This window comes from Panthera uncia, chromosome F1 (assembly GCF_023721935.1).
Source record: "Panthera uncia isolate 11264 chromosome F1, Puncia_PCG_1.0, whole genome shotgun sequence".
NCBI lineage: Eukaryota > Metazoa > Chordata > Mammalia > Carnivora > Felidae > Panthera > Panthera uncia.
The window spans coordinates 46,401,793-46,421,510 of record NC_064813.1 but is presented as its reverse complement, the minus strand read 5'-3'; the positions used below and the strand labels follow the sequence as shown (position 1 = coordinate 46,421,510).

Genomic DNA, 19,718 nt, shown 5'->3' with positions numbered 1-19,718 from the left:
TTGTTTTTTTGCCAGCATCAAAAGGTCTCTGACTGGATTTGAGTTAAGGGTAGCCTGTGAAAGGAATTGAGGTTTTGAATTTATTTTAATTACTGTTATAAACAGAATTCTTAAAGTCCTTTTACAGTAATAGCAGTTTTGTAATTGGAAAATTTAAGAACAGCTTTATGATCACAGTACCACTGAATTTATTCTCGTGGTGCTCTTTAAAATTTGTCACTTTCTTGGTGTAAGTCTCTTGCTGAATATTAAGGGTTTTCTAAAGTCAGAGGTTACTGAGGTAACCCAGTGATTATAATTGATAATATATTAAAGAAAAACATTTATTATTCTAGCCAGAAGCTCTGATTATAGAATTTAATAAGAGGAATGTTTCTTCTGGCTTCAGAAGTTCTTATTCTGTATTCCCAAAGTATAGTATCAGGCTTCCAGTTTTTTAGAAAACAAAGCATCCTGTTCACTTTTGAATTTTAAGTTTAAAAAAAAAAAGTCAACTTATTTTTACATTTCTAAAAATTCTAAAATTCCTATAATCATTATAACCTATTATAATATTATTTTCCAGGTACATGGTAAAGCATAAATCCCACTTGAGATTCTGAATTTTACTTGGTTTCCCTTTTTCTGGAGATCTGGATTAAGAAGCATGGATATACCTTGACCTAAAGACTGAGACTCAAGCTTTATGAATTTATCAAGAACTTACAAATGAAGAAGGTCACAGATCCATCTTTTATAAGACCTTATTTGATGCTTTATGCTTCAAAGGGGTGATGCTTGTCATCCATATAAGCAAACTTTTTGGCTTACAACTATTTTTTTAATATTAGCCTTCTAGTCTGTAACGGAAATTGTATATTTTGATAGAAGTTTTTTCTCCATTGGTTAAATTAGCATTACTTAAAATTTGTTTCTTTAGAAAATAAATGCAGGTTATAAATGTGTGTATATTTAGAGGTTATAAGGCTCTCTAAGCCATCTTCTGATTTTTCATTGCTCTATAATTCCTTTTATTGAAAATAGTATGCTATGAATGGTATCAAATTTTAGTCTCTGGAACTTCCAAAACTAGCAAAGGGATGTGACTATTTTGAATGAATCAGAATGTCAGCCTGTATGTATACTATACCTATACTTACTCTTTATTTAAAAAAGAATAATGAAAAATCAAGAACAATTCTTCAGCTTTGATTGAACTGTTCGGCCTTTTCAAGACTTCTTTACTTACAATGAATACATTGAATGAATGTACATTCTTCTTTCTCACTGACTTTGGTGATTTTAAAACTTAGAATGATATATTTCTATCTGTGCTATCTTTCCACTTGAAAAATCTCAGAAGACAGATTAAAAACATGATAGGCTGTAGTACTTTTTGTTTTGGGAGCCAGAGTATGTTTGGGGGAAAGAAATGTATTAGTCCTACTACAGTGTAACTTTAACTTTCTTATCTTTCTCATAAGTTCACCTTTGAATCTTACTTTGTATGTATGGTGTAGGTTTTGAGTCTTCTGTTTCTAGGCATGTTGATCTTGGAGTTCTTATCTTCCATTATCCCTAAATATTGATAACTCTCCCAGACACCAAAGAACACATTTGCTTAATTAAGTGTCTGAACAGAAACAAGATAAAAACACTGGTATTTTTATGTGCGTATTCAATATCGTATAAAATATAAAACCTATATTTTAACTTAGTAAAATATTTTACTACTTCTCTAGAGTGTTGCATCCAAGGTACAATGAATGAGCATTTTCCTTGAGTCTTGATTTCACCTTTTATTACTTAAAAGCAACTGGAACCTCTACTCCCCTAAAGAGTTTTCACCATTAGGATTGTTGCTGATTGTTCATCTTGTGTCATTTTTTTCTCCATTTTTTCCCCAGTGATCTCTCTTAGATGAACATTTTTTTAGTAAACATTTAGCTCCTTCTTACGTTATGCTGACATTACCTAGCTTCATTTTGAAATTTAATGCTATCATAAGAATGAGAAGCACTTATTTATTTTTAAAGTAATCACAAAAGTCCATACCAATAGTGGATAGAAAAAAGTATTTATTCATGTGGAATTCACTATGTTCTTAAGAAAAGCAGTCAGCATTTTAAATTATTAGATTATAGGATATTTATAAGGTTTGAACAGATTGTACCCCCTTCCTTTCTGTGCACCTCTCTTCTTGAAAACAAAAGAACTCAAATTTGTTCACTTTAGACTTTCTCATCATATAAACTGTTTTCAAAATGAATTAATGTATTGTATAAACTTTCTCCATGATGAAATCGTCAAAGACTAGAATCTGTACTATTTTAATGTAAGATTACTTGTTAAGACTACTACAAGTGGACGAGAACTACCTTTCTATAAAAATTTTTAGTATTTATACTTATGTCATATATGAAATTTACTTGATACAGAGTGTGGTTAAAATTGGGAACATCTACTTTAAACAGGGTTTATTTTTCTATCTTGAATTTGCCTTATGTATATTCAAAGGCTTCTGGAAATACTGTAAAGGAACATTAGGAAAATTACAAATATGCTATGCTGTATGTATTTTAAAATCAAACCCTTAGTATGTACTTAATTTTCTTTTTCTTTTTTCAGCAGTTCAGTCCCTCATTTAGGTCCATGTAATTAATGTAATAGTCATTAATTCCAAAACAATTTTTTTTCAGCCAGTCATTCGTTATCTCATGACTCCCAAGTCCTACAGCAGCACCTATCACTGTGCCTTGCACATAGTAGGCATTCAGTAAATATTTATATGCATGAATTAATGAACTTTTCAGTGTGACTGATTTATTACAAAAAGTACTTTGACTAGGTCTTGGAGTTTGAAAATACAGAAATACAGGGAATGAAGAGGTACACATAGATGTTTAATGGAAATGAGGTATATACATTAATGACCTTGACTTACCATAAGTTACTGTTAACTGGAGACACCCTTGCTTGTCCCATTGGTAAAAGAAAACTCCCATTTCTTTATTCATAGGACACTTTTCTGAGTCAGGTAACATTAAGAAACTTGTAGGTTTCAGTCAGTTAATTGTTCAACCTTGACTGCACGTTAGAATCACTTGGGGGACCTTTTAAATATTTATTGCCTGATTCCTGATTCTGATTTAATTTGTGCTGAGACCTGATCATCAGTATCTTTAAAAAGTTGTTTAGGTAATTTCATGTTCAGAAAGGATTGAGAATCACTGATTTAATTTGTTGTTGAAAACAATGCCAGTATTAAATGTTGTATTTCCTCATCTCCCGCCTTCCCTCCCTCCCTCCCTCCCTCCCTTCCATCCTTCCTTCTCTCCGTTCTGCCCTCCCTCCTTCTCTCCCTTCTTTCCTTCTCCCTGCTTTCCTTCTTTTGTTCTTTCTTTCCTGCTTTTACTTTTCCTCTTGGTGGCCACCCTTTGCACTAGACTGACCCCCTTATTGATGGTATTGGCCTGTAGTTCCACATAACAAATTCAAGTCTTATTTATTTAATATAGGAGTATTTTGCTGTTTAATATTTAAACAATGTTTAATATATTGCATTATAAACTAGTATTATAGTTTATGATTTGTTTCCCATGTGTCCTTATCCTTATTTTTTTTTTAACAGCAGCATGATAACAATCCATACAGAAATAACTAGTTCATAATGAGGAAAATTTCATAATAATTTTTAAGGTAGAAGAACGTAAAGGATTAATTTCTTATCTGCCATGCAGAATTAGTTTGCTTATGAAAGGAAAGAGGCATACTTTTTAATTGGTCTGCACAGAAAAGTAAATTATTCATTTAAATAAAATTCATTATCAAACATTGAAGGAAATATTTTTCCAAAATAAAAATTTTTGTGACTCCTAACAAAGTTAAAGTGATACATTGTTCTTTTTTGGAGGGTGGGGAGGGAGTATTTAGTTTCCATATTTCTTACTATATAACAATTCCATTTTATTGGTATTAACAGTAGAAAATGATGATAGGATACACATTATGTGGCCAGAAATAAAATGCCACTTTGTCAGATAACAATTATCTGAGTCTTAGTTGTTGAACTAATTAGTTTATAAAACTTTTTGAGACCAACAGTGTATTTTATAAATATTATAAAAGCTGATCAAAATTAAAACATGAAAAATAAATTTGATTACATGAGCCTTAAATATTACTTGACTGAATTTTTATTCACTTGGATTTGATAGTCAACTGGTTACCCTAACCATAGTAAATTAACTTTAGAAATAAAAAAGTAAAAATCACTGAATTTGACTTAAGAACTGGATTAGGAATTTTGAAATGTCATGTCCTGTATGTTCTGGCCTATCCATTGCCACATTTGGCTGTATAGTGATGCCAGCATGGTTTCTATCTGTATATGTTGGAATGATAACCAAGGAAAAATTGGAAATGTATAATAGGTGTATAAAAATTATATTTAGTAAATGCATAATATGCAATAATACTTTCAGGTCATTCATCTTTTGGGGCTTATATGTATTATTTTAGGTAGTGTTTATTAGAGTGATCTTGAGAGTTATATATAAATGTATGCCATTTAAATGAGTAAAGCTAAGGAGATTAATTTTATTGCCAAAATTCAAAAAGTGAAGTGATGCTATGTCAAATTTAGGTAGGTGATGTATCTCTCTGAGAGTTTTGTTTGCTACTGAATTCCATTTCTATCCAGTTTAAGTTTGCTAAAAGCTACTTAACCTCCAAGTTTGGTTATATAGTGCTTTATATATAATGTAGTTCATTTACATGGTATAGGCACTATAAATGATTGTTTACCCCCCAGTTTGTATATTTCTCATGCAAAGTGGGTTCTTCAGTGGAACTTAAATTTAGGCCCTGTGACCTGATTAAATGTTCTACTCATTCTTACTCCATTTCAGTGGATTTTTAAGTTTCAACTTGTAAATAAGTTTTGGGTATATTCCTACCCCCACTTCTGCCCTAGTCTTCATCCTTCCAACCAAAAACACATTCAACCAAGAATACAGAAACTGTATTGTGGTGTAGGATATGGACGATGACAGTCTTTTCAAAAAGGGATTTATGAGATTTTTCAGGCATTGTATTTGTTTTGAAAATAAACGTAATGTAAGTTTTCACTTTGAAAACTAAAGAGTTAAGTACATTTACAGTCTTCTGTTAATGTGTTAAATAATGGAGAGAATCACAATTCTTCCTAAAAGTAACAAGCTACATGCTCTAATGAGCTTAGTTTGGTTATGGTCCAACTTACCAAGTCCTTATTGTTAGAATGTTATTTACCAGCATACACTCTTAATTCTATTATCTTTCAGCAGTTTGGGCACCCTGATTTTAACATTTTGTAGTTTGAAAACAAACTGCACTCCGCATATAATCAAATCATTAACAACATCATGGTGGTATTGGTGGTGCCAGTAATAATGTTTAACTCTTTTGCAACAAAATTCCTTTAATGAAGTGTTTAATGGGCCCTATTCAAACTTAATTTCCATTCAGTTCATAAGTGCCTACTAAATATGTATTTTATCCTGCTCTTCTGTTCATTTGATCATCTGCTTTTAGGCAGATGAGCATTCACATAACTAAAATAGATACAGCAGGAGTTGTAAATGCTGTTGGATTTTTTAAGGCTCAAAGGTGCTAGTATATAAGAGCACATTGCCAAATAAGCTTTTTTTCTTCTCATTTTCTAAAACAGTTTACGTTTATTTTTAATTAATGATCAGTGTTTATGGTGAGTTGGAAAACGTCCTGTTAATTTCCTTCAGTGACCATAAAAAAAAATTTAAAAAGCAGCTCTAGAGAAGGCTATGGTGTTGAGTCTGTCATAATTATTTGTAGATACTTTATCATAGAACTGTAGTTTATAATTCACCATCATCTAGAGAATATTGATTTATATTACATGACTAATGTAAATAGGGCTCAGGCCACATAAGACCGAAGACATCAGAGGTTTAGTTAATCACATTTGAATATTTTATTGGTCTGTGATTGATTTGCCAAAAAAAATCCAAATGGAAACACATTGGGTTATACAGCATTGACTGTGATAAAATATAATAATGTATACTCACAGAACTTGCCTTCATGGAGTTTAACATGTTATAAATGTAAATATGGTAATGGCATCAATTTCTCTTTTTAAAATTGTTAAATAATGATGTGTTTTTATTTAAAATGGAATAGTTTGAAATTTTATCAAGTTGGTGTATGTAATGGTTGGGGAAGATCAAATGGGCTTGCTCATGGCATATTCAATCATGACATAACTAATGTTTATGGTCATTTTGACTGTAAAGCAGTTTTAAAGTATTTGTATTTTTATTTACATGTTTTTATTTCCTAATGCACCACTTAGTACAAAAAAGGAAGTGTAAGGGTTACTGATGATGAAATAAAGTGAGGGTGTTAATGTAGATTAAAGCAAGTTGATGTAGGAATTTGAGGAGAAAGAAGAAATTATATGGGAACTTACAACTCCATGGGGAAAAAAATACGTAGTAGGAATTGGGCAGTGATGTATCTTTTGGGGGATTGGTCATAAATTTAAATGAAACGCAAACTGTGGTGTGATTTTTTTTTTTTCCAGCAGCATTTAGGTACTTGATTCCAGGTGTAGAAAAAGCAAATAGATTTTTAACTTTTGATAGAAGTAGAAACAGACCAGGGAGGTGAAGATATTCACAAAGGTGATGATTATAGTACCAGAACATGGAATCTAAGCTCTTCAAGGGATAAATGATGGAGAGGAAGTGGTGGATTGTATGAAAGTGGTGCTGACCCATGAACTGAAACCTTCAGTGAAATGAAGCCAAAAGTGAGCCTAAAAGACAAGAAGGTGAGAAGATTGAGTGTGTGAAATCAGAATTTCAGATGTGATCGGATACTGATGAGGAAAAGTCAAAACCTTGGAAGTGGCTGAGATAGGAGAAGGGCTCTTTGAGGTGGGGAGTCAAAGATCTGAGGCCATGATTACTCATGTGAGTGTTGAAATAACTGAGAATTACAAGAAATAAAGGTGGCAGGGAAGATAGCCACAGGCTAGTGACTCAGCTTGATAACAACAGGAAAATTCTAACTAGATAGCATGAACTTTAAAGGATCCATGCTCAAAACAAAAATCTTTGGCTTTGTTATCAAGAGATGAGTGAATGTACATTTAGATATTTTTAGATTTTTTTTTAAAGGTATGGATCATCATTTCAATGCCCCCCTCTAACGTGCTTTTTTAAATAAAATTCTGTACTTGTTCCATTAGGACAGATTATGAGGGCTTTTACTATACTAAGTGTAAATCCTCCTTTTTGACAATAATAGCCTTTCTACCTTCTCTGAGTCTCGTTTTCTCCAATTTGCTCCCACATCAGGCTAGTTCTTGTATTCTTTGCCTCTTCTGTAGCCCAATAATAACTGGAAGTGGGAAAAAGTCTTTGTTGAAAGACCTGAGCACTGCTGTGTTCTGAGGTTTCATAATGAGCCCAAACTGAGGTCTCTCCTAGTTGTATGTGCATTTTACTACTAAGGGAGAACACCTTGAATGGTTCCCATAGTGGGTTCAGGGTGCTGGAAAAAAGGAATACTTGGAAATATGGGAAATTGGAAAGGGTTTTTTATTGACTTTTCTGTGGACATATTTCCTCAGTTTGTTTTGTTCTAGATTTTGGATGAGAATTCTTAAAATGTTGCAAGCTTTTTTCCCCCTATACTGGGGTGGGCTAGATGTTATTTTGAGCCTAATCTAAATCTTACCTGAATCTCTTTCTTTCTTTGGTTTCCTTGTTAACATGAAGTGGTATATATTTTCTTGTTTGGTGGCTGATGGCTTTATGGCTTTTCCTTTTTTCTCAGTCCCCTACCAATTCTTTAGCTGTTAAGTATGATCGAGCTATGATCCCACTTGACTTCACTGTCTTCACCCAGAAGTGACCTTACCTATTTTTGGTGGAGGAAACAGAAGCCATGGGCTTCTTAGTACTTTATCTCACAAACTTGTATGCATATAATAAGCATCCTTTCATTCCTCCCATTACAGTGATTTAAATGTCCTGTCACCCATCAAGGACTTGCCTATTCATATGTTCTCCTACAGCCTTCCCCGCTGTCATGAGTATTGCTCTGTTACAGTTTTCCCTCTAGCTTGTGTCTTCATCCTGTCACCCTCTACTTATACCTTTCCACCCACATTTAAACTGGGTTGCACCTTACATCTTAAACAGGGTTCTACGGAGTATGTGAGTGCCTCCCAAAGATCTGTGGGCTTAGATGTATCACAGGTGTGGTACTAGGAAGACTACCTTCAGAGTACCTGCTGAGCTGCTGCGTGGTAGGCTCTCCGTTCCTGTTTGTATGGGTACTGGCATCTTTCTGGTTAATACATCCTTAGCCCACAGAAGTAGAGATAACTGGCTTGCTTGTATTGCTCACAGGTTTATTGCCACTCGTACTGTCCCACAGTTTGACTTGTGCAAAAGGGCAAAGGAGTAGACAAAGGAAAATAGTAAAGAAGTCTACAGAAAAATAGGACATTCAGAAGTGGGTGGTGGTGAAAAAGAATTGCTGGTGGAGATGGATAACAGCTTTAATTTTGAAAAAGCACATGAGGAAGTTCAATCAGTGTGAAATAAACTTTGTATAAATTAAAACAAAAACCCAATGCATTAAATGTAGTAGAAAAAGAGGGAAATGGCCACTCCTGAGGACCAAATTAGAGGCCTGGATGGAATATGTGCAGTAGTAGTTACCTCTAGAAACGCAAGACCCAAAGACCTTAAGATTGTAATAAAAATGAAAACACCTTGAAGAAAAGTTTGGATATTTAATGTGAATAAGTAAAGAACCGTAAGGAAGAAAGAAAGGAAACAGACTTAGGAAAACAGTTCCTAGATACTAGAGGAAAATTTCCCTGGTTTGAAAGAGCTCTCATTCTGGAGGCTCCCTGTAACATGGAGGGGAAGGGGGAGGACACTTAGGCAGACATTTCATTCAAATATTTATGGTCTACTTCATGTCAATGATAATACTATTTTAGTCACTGGAAGTCAGGGTAAACAATTTTGAGCCGTGCCCTCATTGACTAGGAAGAGGTAGATAATAAAATGAATGTGTCAGATGTGAATAAGTGATAGAGAAAAAAGTGAAGTCGAGTGACTAGACAGTGCTGGGATAAGGCAGAGGCAAGATATAGTGTTTTATTGGGTGGTTGGAGGCAAGGTTTGAAGGAAGTGAGGGAGCCAACCTCGTAAATATCTGTGGCGAAAATACAGAAGGAACAGGAAGTTTAAAAGTCCTAAGATCGTGAGTCCACCTGGGTGGCTCAGTTGGTTAAGTGTCCGACTTAGCTCAGGTCATGATCTCGTAGTTCCTGAGTTTGAGCCTGCATCGGGCTCTGTGCTGACAGCTCAGAGCCTGAAGTCTGCTTCCCATTCTGTGTTTTCCTCTGTCTCTGCCCCTCCCGCCTTGAGCTCACACTCTCGCTCTCTCAAAAATAAATAAACATTAAATTTTTAAAAAAAAATCCTAAGGTAGTATCATATCTGCAACTCAGAGACTGGCAAGGAGGCCACTTTGGCAGAGATGAGGCAGCAAGAACAGTCAAGAGGTGAGTGCAGAGTGGGAGCTGGAAACAAGATTATGTAGGACTTTGTAGGCTACTGTAAAGCTCTTAGCTTTTATTCATTGGTACATAGGGGAAGCATTGGAGAGTTTTTGAGCAGAAGAAGAGTGACCTCATTGTGACCTTAGGTTTTAAGAGGCATAATAATGCTCTTAGAGAATAGACTATGTGGTAGTAAAGGCAGAGGCTGGGAGATCAGATCATTGGATATTACAGTAATTTAGATAAATGATTAGGGCTTGGGCCAGTGTGCTTACTGGGGAGGAGTGACAAATGGTCAGATTCTGGAAATATTTTGCAAGTAGATGGATTGGGTGTGATGTGTGATAATAGAGCCAACAAAAAGGTTTTTTTGTTTTGGGTTTTTGCCTAAATAACTGGAAGGATGTAGTTTTCTGCTTACTCTGATAAGAAAAGGTTGTGTAAAGGTCATATTTGGAGATGGTATTAGCTAAGGGAAACTGGAGTTTTGAGGAATTTTGAGTTTGAGATGCTCATTAGACATGCAGGAAGAGATAATTCAAATTCTTTAATTTCAGGGTAAAGAGAGGACTTCATAAAGGAACAAAGAAAAACACATCTCCAGGCTTTAAAGAATGACTACAAATAAATGTTTTCCAAGTGGGACCATTTATCTTGAGGATATGCAAGGATCCAAAGAGTATATCTCCCAAGTAACCTCGGTTGAGGAACAGGGACATTAGAACTTTTAAGAACTTCAAACAAATGACGAATTAAAGATCTGTGTTCTGTGATAGAGTGGGAATTTGAAATGTTAAGTGGTAAGTAAGAGTTCCTCAAGTGGGAAAGACATACTACCTGGAAAATCTCACATCAGTAACTACAGATATTAAGCTATTTCAGCAAAGATGTGGGGGCTGAGCTGAGCAGGGAGTAAAGAGTGAGCACCCTAAATTTCTCATCCCTGATGAGAAAAATGATTTCATGGAAGATGACCAACACTTGTTCTTGCAACTAATCAGAAGTTCTATATTTTTGACAAATAGCTTTCTAAAACCCACTTAAAGCACTTTGGAATATTTAGGGGGAAAAAAAACAAACTTGTTTTAAGGTTTTGGAGATTTTTAAATAGGTCAGGAAATTATTTGCAAGTTGTGAAATTGTGAAGGTATGAACATTTTGATAGGTATATTTATGTTTTCAACGCAAAAGCACAAAATAAATATCTCCAATAACCATTTTTAAAATGTTCTTTCCATAGCACAATTTTTTTCCAACAGTAATTACTTTCTTGTTCATTCACAGACTTCTGATCATCTGACTTCATAGTAATTTCTAACCTTGTTATTTAGCAAAGAGCTAACTTAGGTTTAAGAGGAAGGTCAACTCTCATTTTCTTGTTCCCACTTGGTTCCATTATTACTGTTATCTTTGTGTTTTTGTTTTGTTTTGTTTTTTCCCTCCCTCCTCAGAGATCTCTTTATGCCACTTTTCCATTTTGTAAAATATCTATAAAGTGTTGTCTGTTTCATTATGCTGGATGAGGGAATGGGAACTTCATTGTCAGGTCTTTTTCTTCCCTCAGTTCACCTTGTACTGTGTACAGATAAAGTGAAGGCATCTGTGTCAATTCATATATTAACTATTAATAAAGCTTAACTTAAATGCAAATATATATTTATTGTCTTCTTCCTGCACCCAACTGAATCATCTTGCATGCACCCTGGAATGTGTTTGCCCTACTTTGCAGACCAATAGCATGAAGTAAAAATGTTTCATACAGCATTTGTTAAACAGTGTTGTGTGTGGATCAGGAGTGTTAGCATTCCAGTGAGGGTGAATTGTGTGACTGTTCAAATGCGAATTCCTTGACCTTTGTTTCAAATTTACTGAATGGGTTTTTGTGGGATAGGGACAGAGAATCCACATATATAACAAGATTCTCAAGTGATTCATGGATGTACTATTTTGAGAGTCAATGACTGAAAACCTGAAGCCAGATTATATTTTCAACCTCATCAAATGCTTCCCTCCCAAAAATTTAGGTCTAGATATACTGCCTTGCAGTCTTTCAACATGCCATCCATTTTCACAGCTCCATGCCTTAGTAAATGTCCCTTTCTCTGCCTGGAAAATGGGTTCTTACCTTTCAAGACAAATTCACACCTGTGAAATTCACATCTCTACTTATAAAATAACATATTTGTGTTTTTGTGATTTCTTCTGCTCATTACGAGCAGCATGAGGGATTTGCCCTTGTTAGTATTATCCCATATGAGAAAAAAATCAGACCAAAGTTTATGTTCTTAAAACCAATTGAACAGAGATGTGTTTGCATCAGTCATCTATGTACTGATTAAGAATGGACAACCAGATCTTCATTTCCCATATATATGATGCTACAACTCACTTTAAAACCTTAAAGAAATCTACCTATGCAAGGATTATTACAGAGATTGTCTCGAAAGGAATGAAACACAATAATAGAAATCTATATGAAAGACTAAGCAAAGTTATACCAGTATCTAGTAAGGAGTAAGTATTCACATTTTTCTTATGTGTATTTATAGTACCAGTGCACTGTAATTAGTCATGTTTTAAGATTTTAGGGTTGACCAGTTATCAAGTTTACTATCTCAGCTCCAAATCCACCCTTCTTTGCCCTGCTTTGTAATGGCTGGAACTGGACCCTGTACAGGTTTCTCCTGTACAGGCTGAATGTTAGGCTGTCACTGGAGGAACAATGGAAGGTCATAACAGGGGAAAGAGTGTCTTTTAATGATTCTGGTGGACTGTATTCAACTTGGCTGCCAGCAGATTAGCATGCAGAAGGTCGGGGGCACCCATTCAACAGCCTTCATGGATCATCCGCAGCCTACATCTTCCTGAAAGTTACTCTGCTGGAAGACCCAGCTGTGGCCCACCCATAGTCTCCATGGACCCCACCACTTGGTGAGGTGCTCCAACTAGGCCAACTCCACCATCCCCTCCAGCATGTTTCTTCCAAAGTCTATGTTCCTGTGTGAGCTAGACCCTCTCCAATGAGTTGTGAATCTCACTGGAGTAGGGGTGGGGTGGCTCTTACAAGTTCTTACTTTCTTTTTTATTCTCCCACCACTATAGAGGGAGTAGTTTCTTTCTGCTTCTCTTATTTCTATATCCATTAGAATCTTTTTACACCACCTTTTATTAACAGTCTGTAAGTTTTCTGTATCAAAATTACTGATGTCGTGGTTCCTATCTCCTGATTGGATTCTGACTGATACATGGGGTATGCTGCTCAAGAGAGATTACTTTGAGAGTGGGGGATAAACTACTTCCTAAAAGTTGTGTTGAATCAGGGAGAACTTGTGTTAGAATTATGGTTTACATAAATATTTGAAGTCTCAAAATAGCAAATGAGAAAAACAATACTGTGATGAAGTAATTGTGTGGAAATGAAAGAACGATTTGATAGAGTTTTGGTGGCTGACCTGATTGAAACCATGCTGATGGACATGGGAAACTTTAGATCAATAAATATTAATTTATTCACATGTTACAAAGAAAAGTACAAAAGGAGGTGATTACTGTGTCAGATTCCTGGGAACCTTCCAGAGCTATTTTGTACATAAATAGATGAATAAATAACCACATCTCTCAGTCTCTCTCCTTTTTTTTTTTTTTTTAACATATTTGGCATTCTTCTGTATCTTGCTTTGTTCACCTACAATATATCTTGGAAATCGTTGTATGTTTTTTCAGGGTTTTTTTTCTGTTTTATTCTTAATTTTTTTTTAAGTGAAATAAACATCATATAGTAAATATGTTTCCTTTGAACCGGCTACATGCTATTTCACACTATGGCTATGCCAGCACTATGAAGGGACATCTGGGTTGAGTACAGTTCTCATTATACCATTATAAACAATGTTGCAGTAAACATCCATGTACATATTTATTTGTACATGTGTTTGAGTGTGTCTTGGGTAAATTCCTAAAAGTGGCATCACTGGCTCAGAGGTCATGTTATTTTTTTAACTTTTTATTTTGAAATAATTATAGATTCATGGAAAGTTACAAAACTGCTACAGAGAGGTTCCAGGTGTCCCTCTCCCAATTTCTCCCAATGACATCATCTTATATAACTATAGTGCAATATTAAAGCCAGGATATTGATACAGTCTACAAATCTTACTTACATTTCATCAGTTTTACATGCCCTCATTTGTGAATGTGTGTGTATGTTCTATGCAATTTTATCACAAGTAGATTTGTGTAACCACCACCAAAGTCAATATGCAAAACTGTTCCACCAGCACAAAGATCTTTTGTGCTATACTTTTATAGTGACACCCACACTCCTCCCTTCACCACCACCCGGTTCCTACTCCTGGCAATCAACTAATCTGCTCTCCAGCTCTATAATTTTGTCATTTTGAGAATACAGTAGACCCTTCTTATCTGTGGTTTCACTTTCTGCAGGTTTCAGTTACCCATGGTCAACAGCTGTCTGGAGGGAGATGATCCTCTTTCTGACCTATTGTCAAGAGGTCAATAGTAGCCTAACGCTATGTCACAGTGCCTGTGTCATTCACTTCACTTCATCTCATCATGTAGACATTTTGTCATCTCCCATCATCACAAGAAAAGGAAGGGTAAGTACACTGCAATAGGATAGTTTGAAAGACTACATTCACATAACTTTTATTACAGTCTGTTGTTATAATTGGCCTATTTTATTATTATACTAACTAAATAATAGGTACCTACTTTAGTTGTTAATCTTTTACTGTGCCTCATTTATAAATAAACTTGATCATAGGTATGTATGTATAGGGAAAAACAATGGTATATGTAGGGTTCGGTATTCCTGGTTTCAGGCATCTAACGGGGGTCTTGGACTGTATCCCATGCAGGTAAGGGAGAACTACTATATTCTATAAATGGAATTATACAACATGTAGCCCTTGAGATTGGCTTTTTTCACTCAGCATAATTCCCTTGAGATCCATCCAACATTTGCATGTGTCAGTAGTTGTTCCTTTTTATTTCTGGGCAGTGTTCAATGATACAGACGTACCACTATTTGGTTAACCATTCACCAATTGAAGGGTGTTAGGTTGTTTCCATCGTTTGGCTATGATAAATAAATTTTCTGTGAACACTCATGTACACATTTTCGTGTGTTTTCTTTCTTTGGGATAAGTGCCCAAGAATATGGTTGTTGGGTTGTGTGGTAAGTATATTTTAGTTTTTTAAAGAAACTGTCAAACTATTTTCCAGAATGATGGTACCATTCTACATTCTCACTAGCTGTGTATGAGAGACCCAGTGTCTCCACATCCTTGCCTGCATTCTATATTGTCATTATTTTTTTTAAGAGTTTAGCTGTTTTAATAGGTGTGTAGTGATGTATCTTCATGGTTTTAATTAGAATGTCCCCAATGGCCAATATTGTTGAACATATCTTCGGGTACTAATTTGCTGTCTGTATATTCTCTTTGGTGAAATGTCAAAATATCTGCTTATCTCTTGCCCATTTTCATTCTTTCTTTTTTTTTTTTTACTTTTGAGTTTTGAGGGTTCTTTATACAGGAAATTCTCACTTTTCAAGTTCTGACTTTTTTTTTCTTTTTTATTGGAACAGTTCTTTTTTTTTTTTCTTTTTACCCCACCAGCTTTATTGAGATATAATTGACATATAACAGTGGGTAAGTCTAAAGTATACAGCATGATAATTTGATACATGTATATATTGTGAAATGTTTACTACAATAAGATTAGTTAACACATCCTTCACCTCACATAATTACTTTTTTGTTGTTGTTGTTATGGTGACATTTAAGATCTACAGTCCAAGCAAACTCACCCTACTGTACTAGATCCCCAGAACTAAATCTCACCTACTAAACTCACCCTACTGTACTAGATCCTCAGAACTTAATCTTCTTGAAGTTTATATGCTTTGACCAACATCTCATAATTTCTCTCACTGGCCAGTCAGTCCCTGGCAACCACCATTCTACTCTCTGCTTCTGTGAATTTGGCATCTTTAGATTCCTCATTTAAGCGAGATCAGGTTAGCATAATGCCCTCAAGGTCCAGCCATGTCACAAATGATAGGATTTCTTTTTATTTTATGGCTAAATAATATTCATATACCACATTCTTAGTCATTCATCCATTGATGGAAATGTCAGTTGTTTCTATGTCTTGGCTATTATGAATAATGCTGCAGTGGTAATGAGAGTACAGATACCTCTTAGGGTTAGCGATTTGGTATCCTTTGGATATATACCCAGAGGTGGAATTCCTGGATCATATGGTAGTTCTATTTTTAACTTCTTGAGGAATCTCCATACTAGTGGATGCACCAATTTACCCTGTTCCCACCAAGAGTACACAAGGATTCCCTTTTCTCCATATTCTTACTCACACTTTATCTCTTGTCTTTTTGATAATAAGCATCCTAACAGGTGACACTGTGGTTTGGGTTTGCATTTTCCTGATGACTAGTAATGTTGAGCACCTGTTCATGTATCTGTTGACCATTTGTATGTTTTCTTTGGAAAAATGTTATTCAGATCTTTTGCCCATTTTTTATTGGATTATTATTTTTTTTTATACTGGGTCATATGAGTTCTTTATATTTTTTGGATATTATTGCCCCTTAACAGATTTATTTGGCTTGGATATGTTTTCTCCCATTTGGTAGGTTGCCTGTTCATTTTGTTACACGTTTCTTTTGCTGTGCAGAAGTTTTTTTGGTTTTATGTAGCCCCATTTGTTGATTTTTTTGCTTTTGTTCCTTGTGTTTTTTGGTATTATATCTAAAACAATCATTTCTAAAATCAATGTCAAAGAGCTTTTTTCCTGTGTTTTCATCTAGGTGTTTTAAGGTTTTAGGTCTTACATTTAAGTCCTTAATCCATTTTGAGTTAATTTTTGTGAGTGGTTAAAGATAGGGGTTTATTTTCATTCTTTTGCATATGGATATCCAGTTTTTCCAGTACCATTTATTGAAGAGACTATTTTTCCCTCTTGAGTATTCTTAGCTTCATTATCAAATATTAGTTACTTTATAAACATGGGATTATTTATGGTTCCTGATTCTGTTTCATTGATCTGTGTGTCTGTATTTATGCCAGTACCACTGTTTTGGTTATCATTGTTTTGTAATATAGTTGGAAATCAGGAAATGTGTTGCCCCAGCTTTGTTCTTTGTCAAGATTACTTAGGATGTTTCAGGGTTTTTTTTTTTGCAGTTCCATACAAATTTCAGTGTTTTTCTTTTTTCTACTTTTGTAAAAAAAAATACCATTGGAATTATGATAGAGGTTGCATTGCATCTATAGATGGCTTTGGGTAGTATGGACATTTTAATAATATTAACTCTGCTGATCCATGAACATTAAATGTCTTTACATTTATTTGTATCTTCTTTAATCTTTTTCATCTATATCTTAAAATTTTCAGTGTATAGATCTTTTACTTCCTTGGTTAAAATTATTTCTAAGTATTTCATTGTATTTGATGCTATTTTAAATGGGATGGTTTTATTTCTTTTTCAGATAGTTTATTGCTAGTGTATAGAAACACACTGATTTTTTTTTTTAATTCTGGTTAGTTAACAGATGGTGTAATATTAATTTCAGGTGTACAACATAGTGATTCAACACTTCCATACATTACCCCTTGCTCATCACAAGTGTACTCCTTAATCCCCATCACCTATTTAACCCATCTCTTCCCCATCCCCAGCCTCCCCTCTGGTAACCATCAGTTTGTTCTCTATAGTTAAGCATCTGTTTCTTGGTTTGCCTCTTCGTCTCTTTTTCCCTTTGCACATTTGTTTCTTAAATTCCACACAAGAGTGAAATCATATGGTATTTGTCTTTTTCTGACTGACTTATTTCACTTAGCATAATACTCTCTAGCCCCATCCACATCATTGCAAATGGCAAGATTTCATTCTTTTTTTTGAGTCTGAGTAATGTCTTTTCCTACCAACATCAGTCCATAAAGTTTGGAAAAGGTGACTGCTTCTTCAAATGTGTGACACCTATGTAAGGCTAAAGGGATCATGAAGAATTAGGGAAACATGACACCACCATAGGAATATAGTAAACTTCCATTAACTGAGTACAAAGAAAAGGAGATACATGAATTGTCTGACAATCGTTCTAAAGATGCTCTGAAAGCTATAAGAGAGCTACACACATAAACAACTCAATGATCAGGAAAACAATAGAAGAACAAGACATTCAACAAAGAAATAGAAAACATAAAGAACTAAACAAAAATTTTGAGACTGAAGAATACAATGATTGTAATGAAGAATTCAATAGAGAGCTTCAACAGCAGACTGGACCAAGTGGAAGAAAGAATCTGTAAACCCAAGGACAGATCATCTGAAATTATCCAACCAGAGGAGCAAAAAGAAAAAGACAGGAAAAGACACAGGATTATTGAAACATCATTAAAAGGAACAACCTATGCATTAAAGTCCCAGAAGAAGATAGGGAAGGGGGGCAGAAAACATATTTAAAGAAATAATGGCTTAGAACTTCCCAAAACTGGTGAAATATTTGCACATCCAAATTCAAGAAGTTAATAAGTTCCCTACAAATTCAACTCAAAGAGATCTTCTCCAAGACACACTATAACAAAACTGTCAGAAACCAAAGACAGAATCTTGAAAGCAGCAAGAGGAAAGAAACTAGTCACTTACAAGGAACACCCATAAGACTGTCAATGCATTTCTCAGCAGAAACGTGACAGGCTGGGAAAAAGTGGGATGATATATTCAAAGTGCTAAAAGAAAAACACTGCCAACAAAGAATACTTTATTTGATAGTTATCCTTTAGAAATGAAAAATAGATTAAAAAAAAAAAGAAGTGAAAACAAGGTAAAGACTTTTCCAGAGAAACAAAACTGAGGGAGTTCATCAACACTAGACCTGCCTTATGCCTTACAAAAGATACTGAAAGGAATTCTTTAGGCTGAAATGAAAGGATGGTAACTAGAAACATTAAAATATGAAAATGAAAATGTAAAACGCACTGGTAAAGGTAAGTGCAAAGTCAAATTTGGAATACCCTAATACTGTGATGTGGTGATGTGTTAATCATTTAACTGTAGTATAAAAATTAAAAGAAGTATAATGTAATATCTTATATAAGATATCATATAATAATATATAAGATATAATATAACTATACATATTATATATTATATACTTATATATAAAATCAATTATATTATATATAGTTAATATAAATTACAATGAATATATGTTAATATAGTGAATATGAGTTAATATATTAAATATAGTTATAATGAATACACAATATAAAAAGATTTAAATTGTGACATCAAAAACAAAACGTGGGGGTGGTATAAAAGGGACAGAGTTTTTAATGCAATCATAGTTAAGATGTTATCAGCTCAAAATTGACTGTTATATCTAAAACATGTTGCATGTGAGCCTTAGGGTAACTGCAAAGCAAAAACTTAGAGTAGATGGACACAAGATAAGGAGAAGGGAATCAAAGTGTATCACTACAGAAAATCATCAATTCACAAAGGAAGACAGCAAGAGAGGAAAAATGGAAAAAACAAAAAAACCCTGCAAAACCGCCAGAAAACAATGAACAATATGGCATTAGTAAGTCCTTACCTATCAATAATTACTTTAAATGTAAATAGCTCATAATAAATGTTGAACAGGAAAAAGTCATTATATTTCCCTATAATCCTTTGGAAGCTCTTGAAATCTAAGTTTTTATAAAATATGTATACATGATAGCATCTATAAACTGAGCATGATTATTGTAATCAATATGTTGAAAAGCTTACCTTGCAATGCTGTCAAATTGTAATTTTTGTGAATGTTAATCTTTTCATTTTCCTTCAGTTGAAATTTTCATCAGGCCTTTTACTTTTGTGCTACCTCTTACATGATAGTATTATAGTTATTTAAGTCATAAATATAGGCTTAATTCAGATATTCATTAAGCAAAACTCAAATTTAATTTAATGCCACATCCCCACACCCGTTCTGGCTGGTTGGAAGCACTGAGAGGGTGGGTGGGGGGGGTGGTCAGGCTTCGGCAGATTCTCTATTTCTCCATTTCCTCCTCCCCAGTTTTCTCCCCTCCCAAAGCT

At 34.5% G+C, this 19,718-nt stretch overlaps 1 protein-coding gene across 3 annotated transcripts in view; it reads left to right on the top strand.

Annotated features, from left to right (window-relative positions):
• The window catches only part of CDC73 (cell division cycle 73), a 216,006-nt gene that overhangs the window by 122,963 nt on the left and 73,325 nt on the right, over positions 1–19,718 (top strand). For 2 of the 3 annotated variants that reach the window (XR_007458848.1, XR_007458847.1), the window contains exons 17-19: positions 566–6,832; positions 10,147–10,389; positions 14,033–14,205. Coding sequence is in view for 1 of the 3 variants with exons in the window: in XM_049634539.1 (XP_049490496.1) it covers positions 566–602 (37 nt within the window). In the remaining 2 variants the exon portion in view is untranslated. Of the gene's footprint in view, positions 1–565; positions 8,854–10,146; positions 10,390–14,032; positions 14,206–19,718 lie in introns of those variants that run through there. The other variant, XM_049634539.1, reaches the window with a different exon arrangement.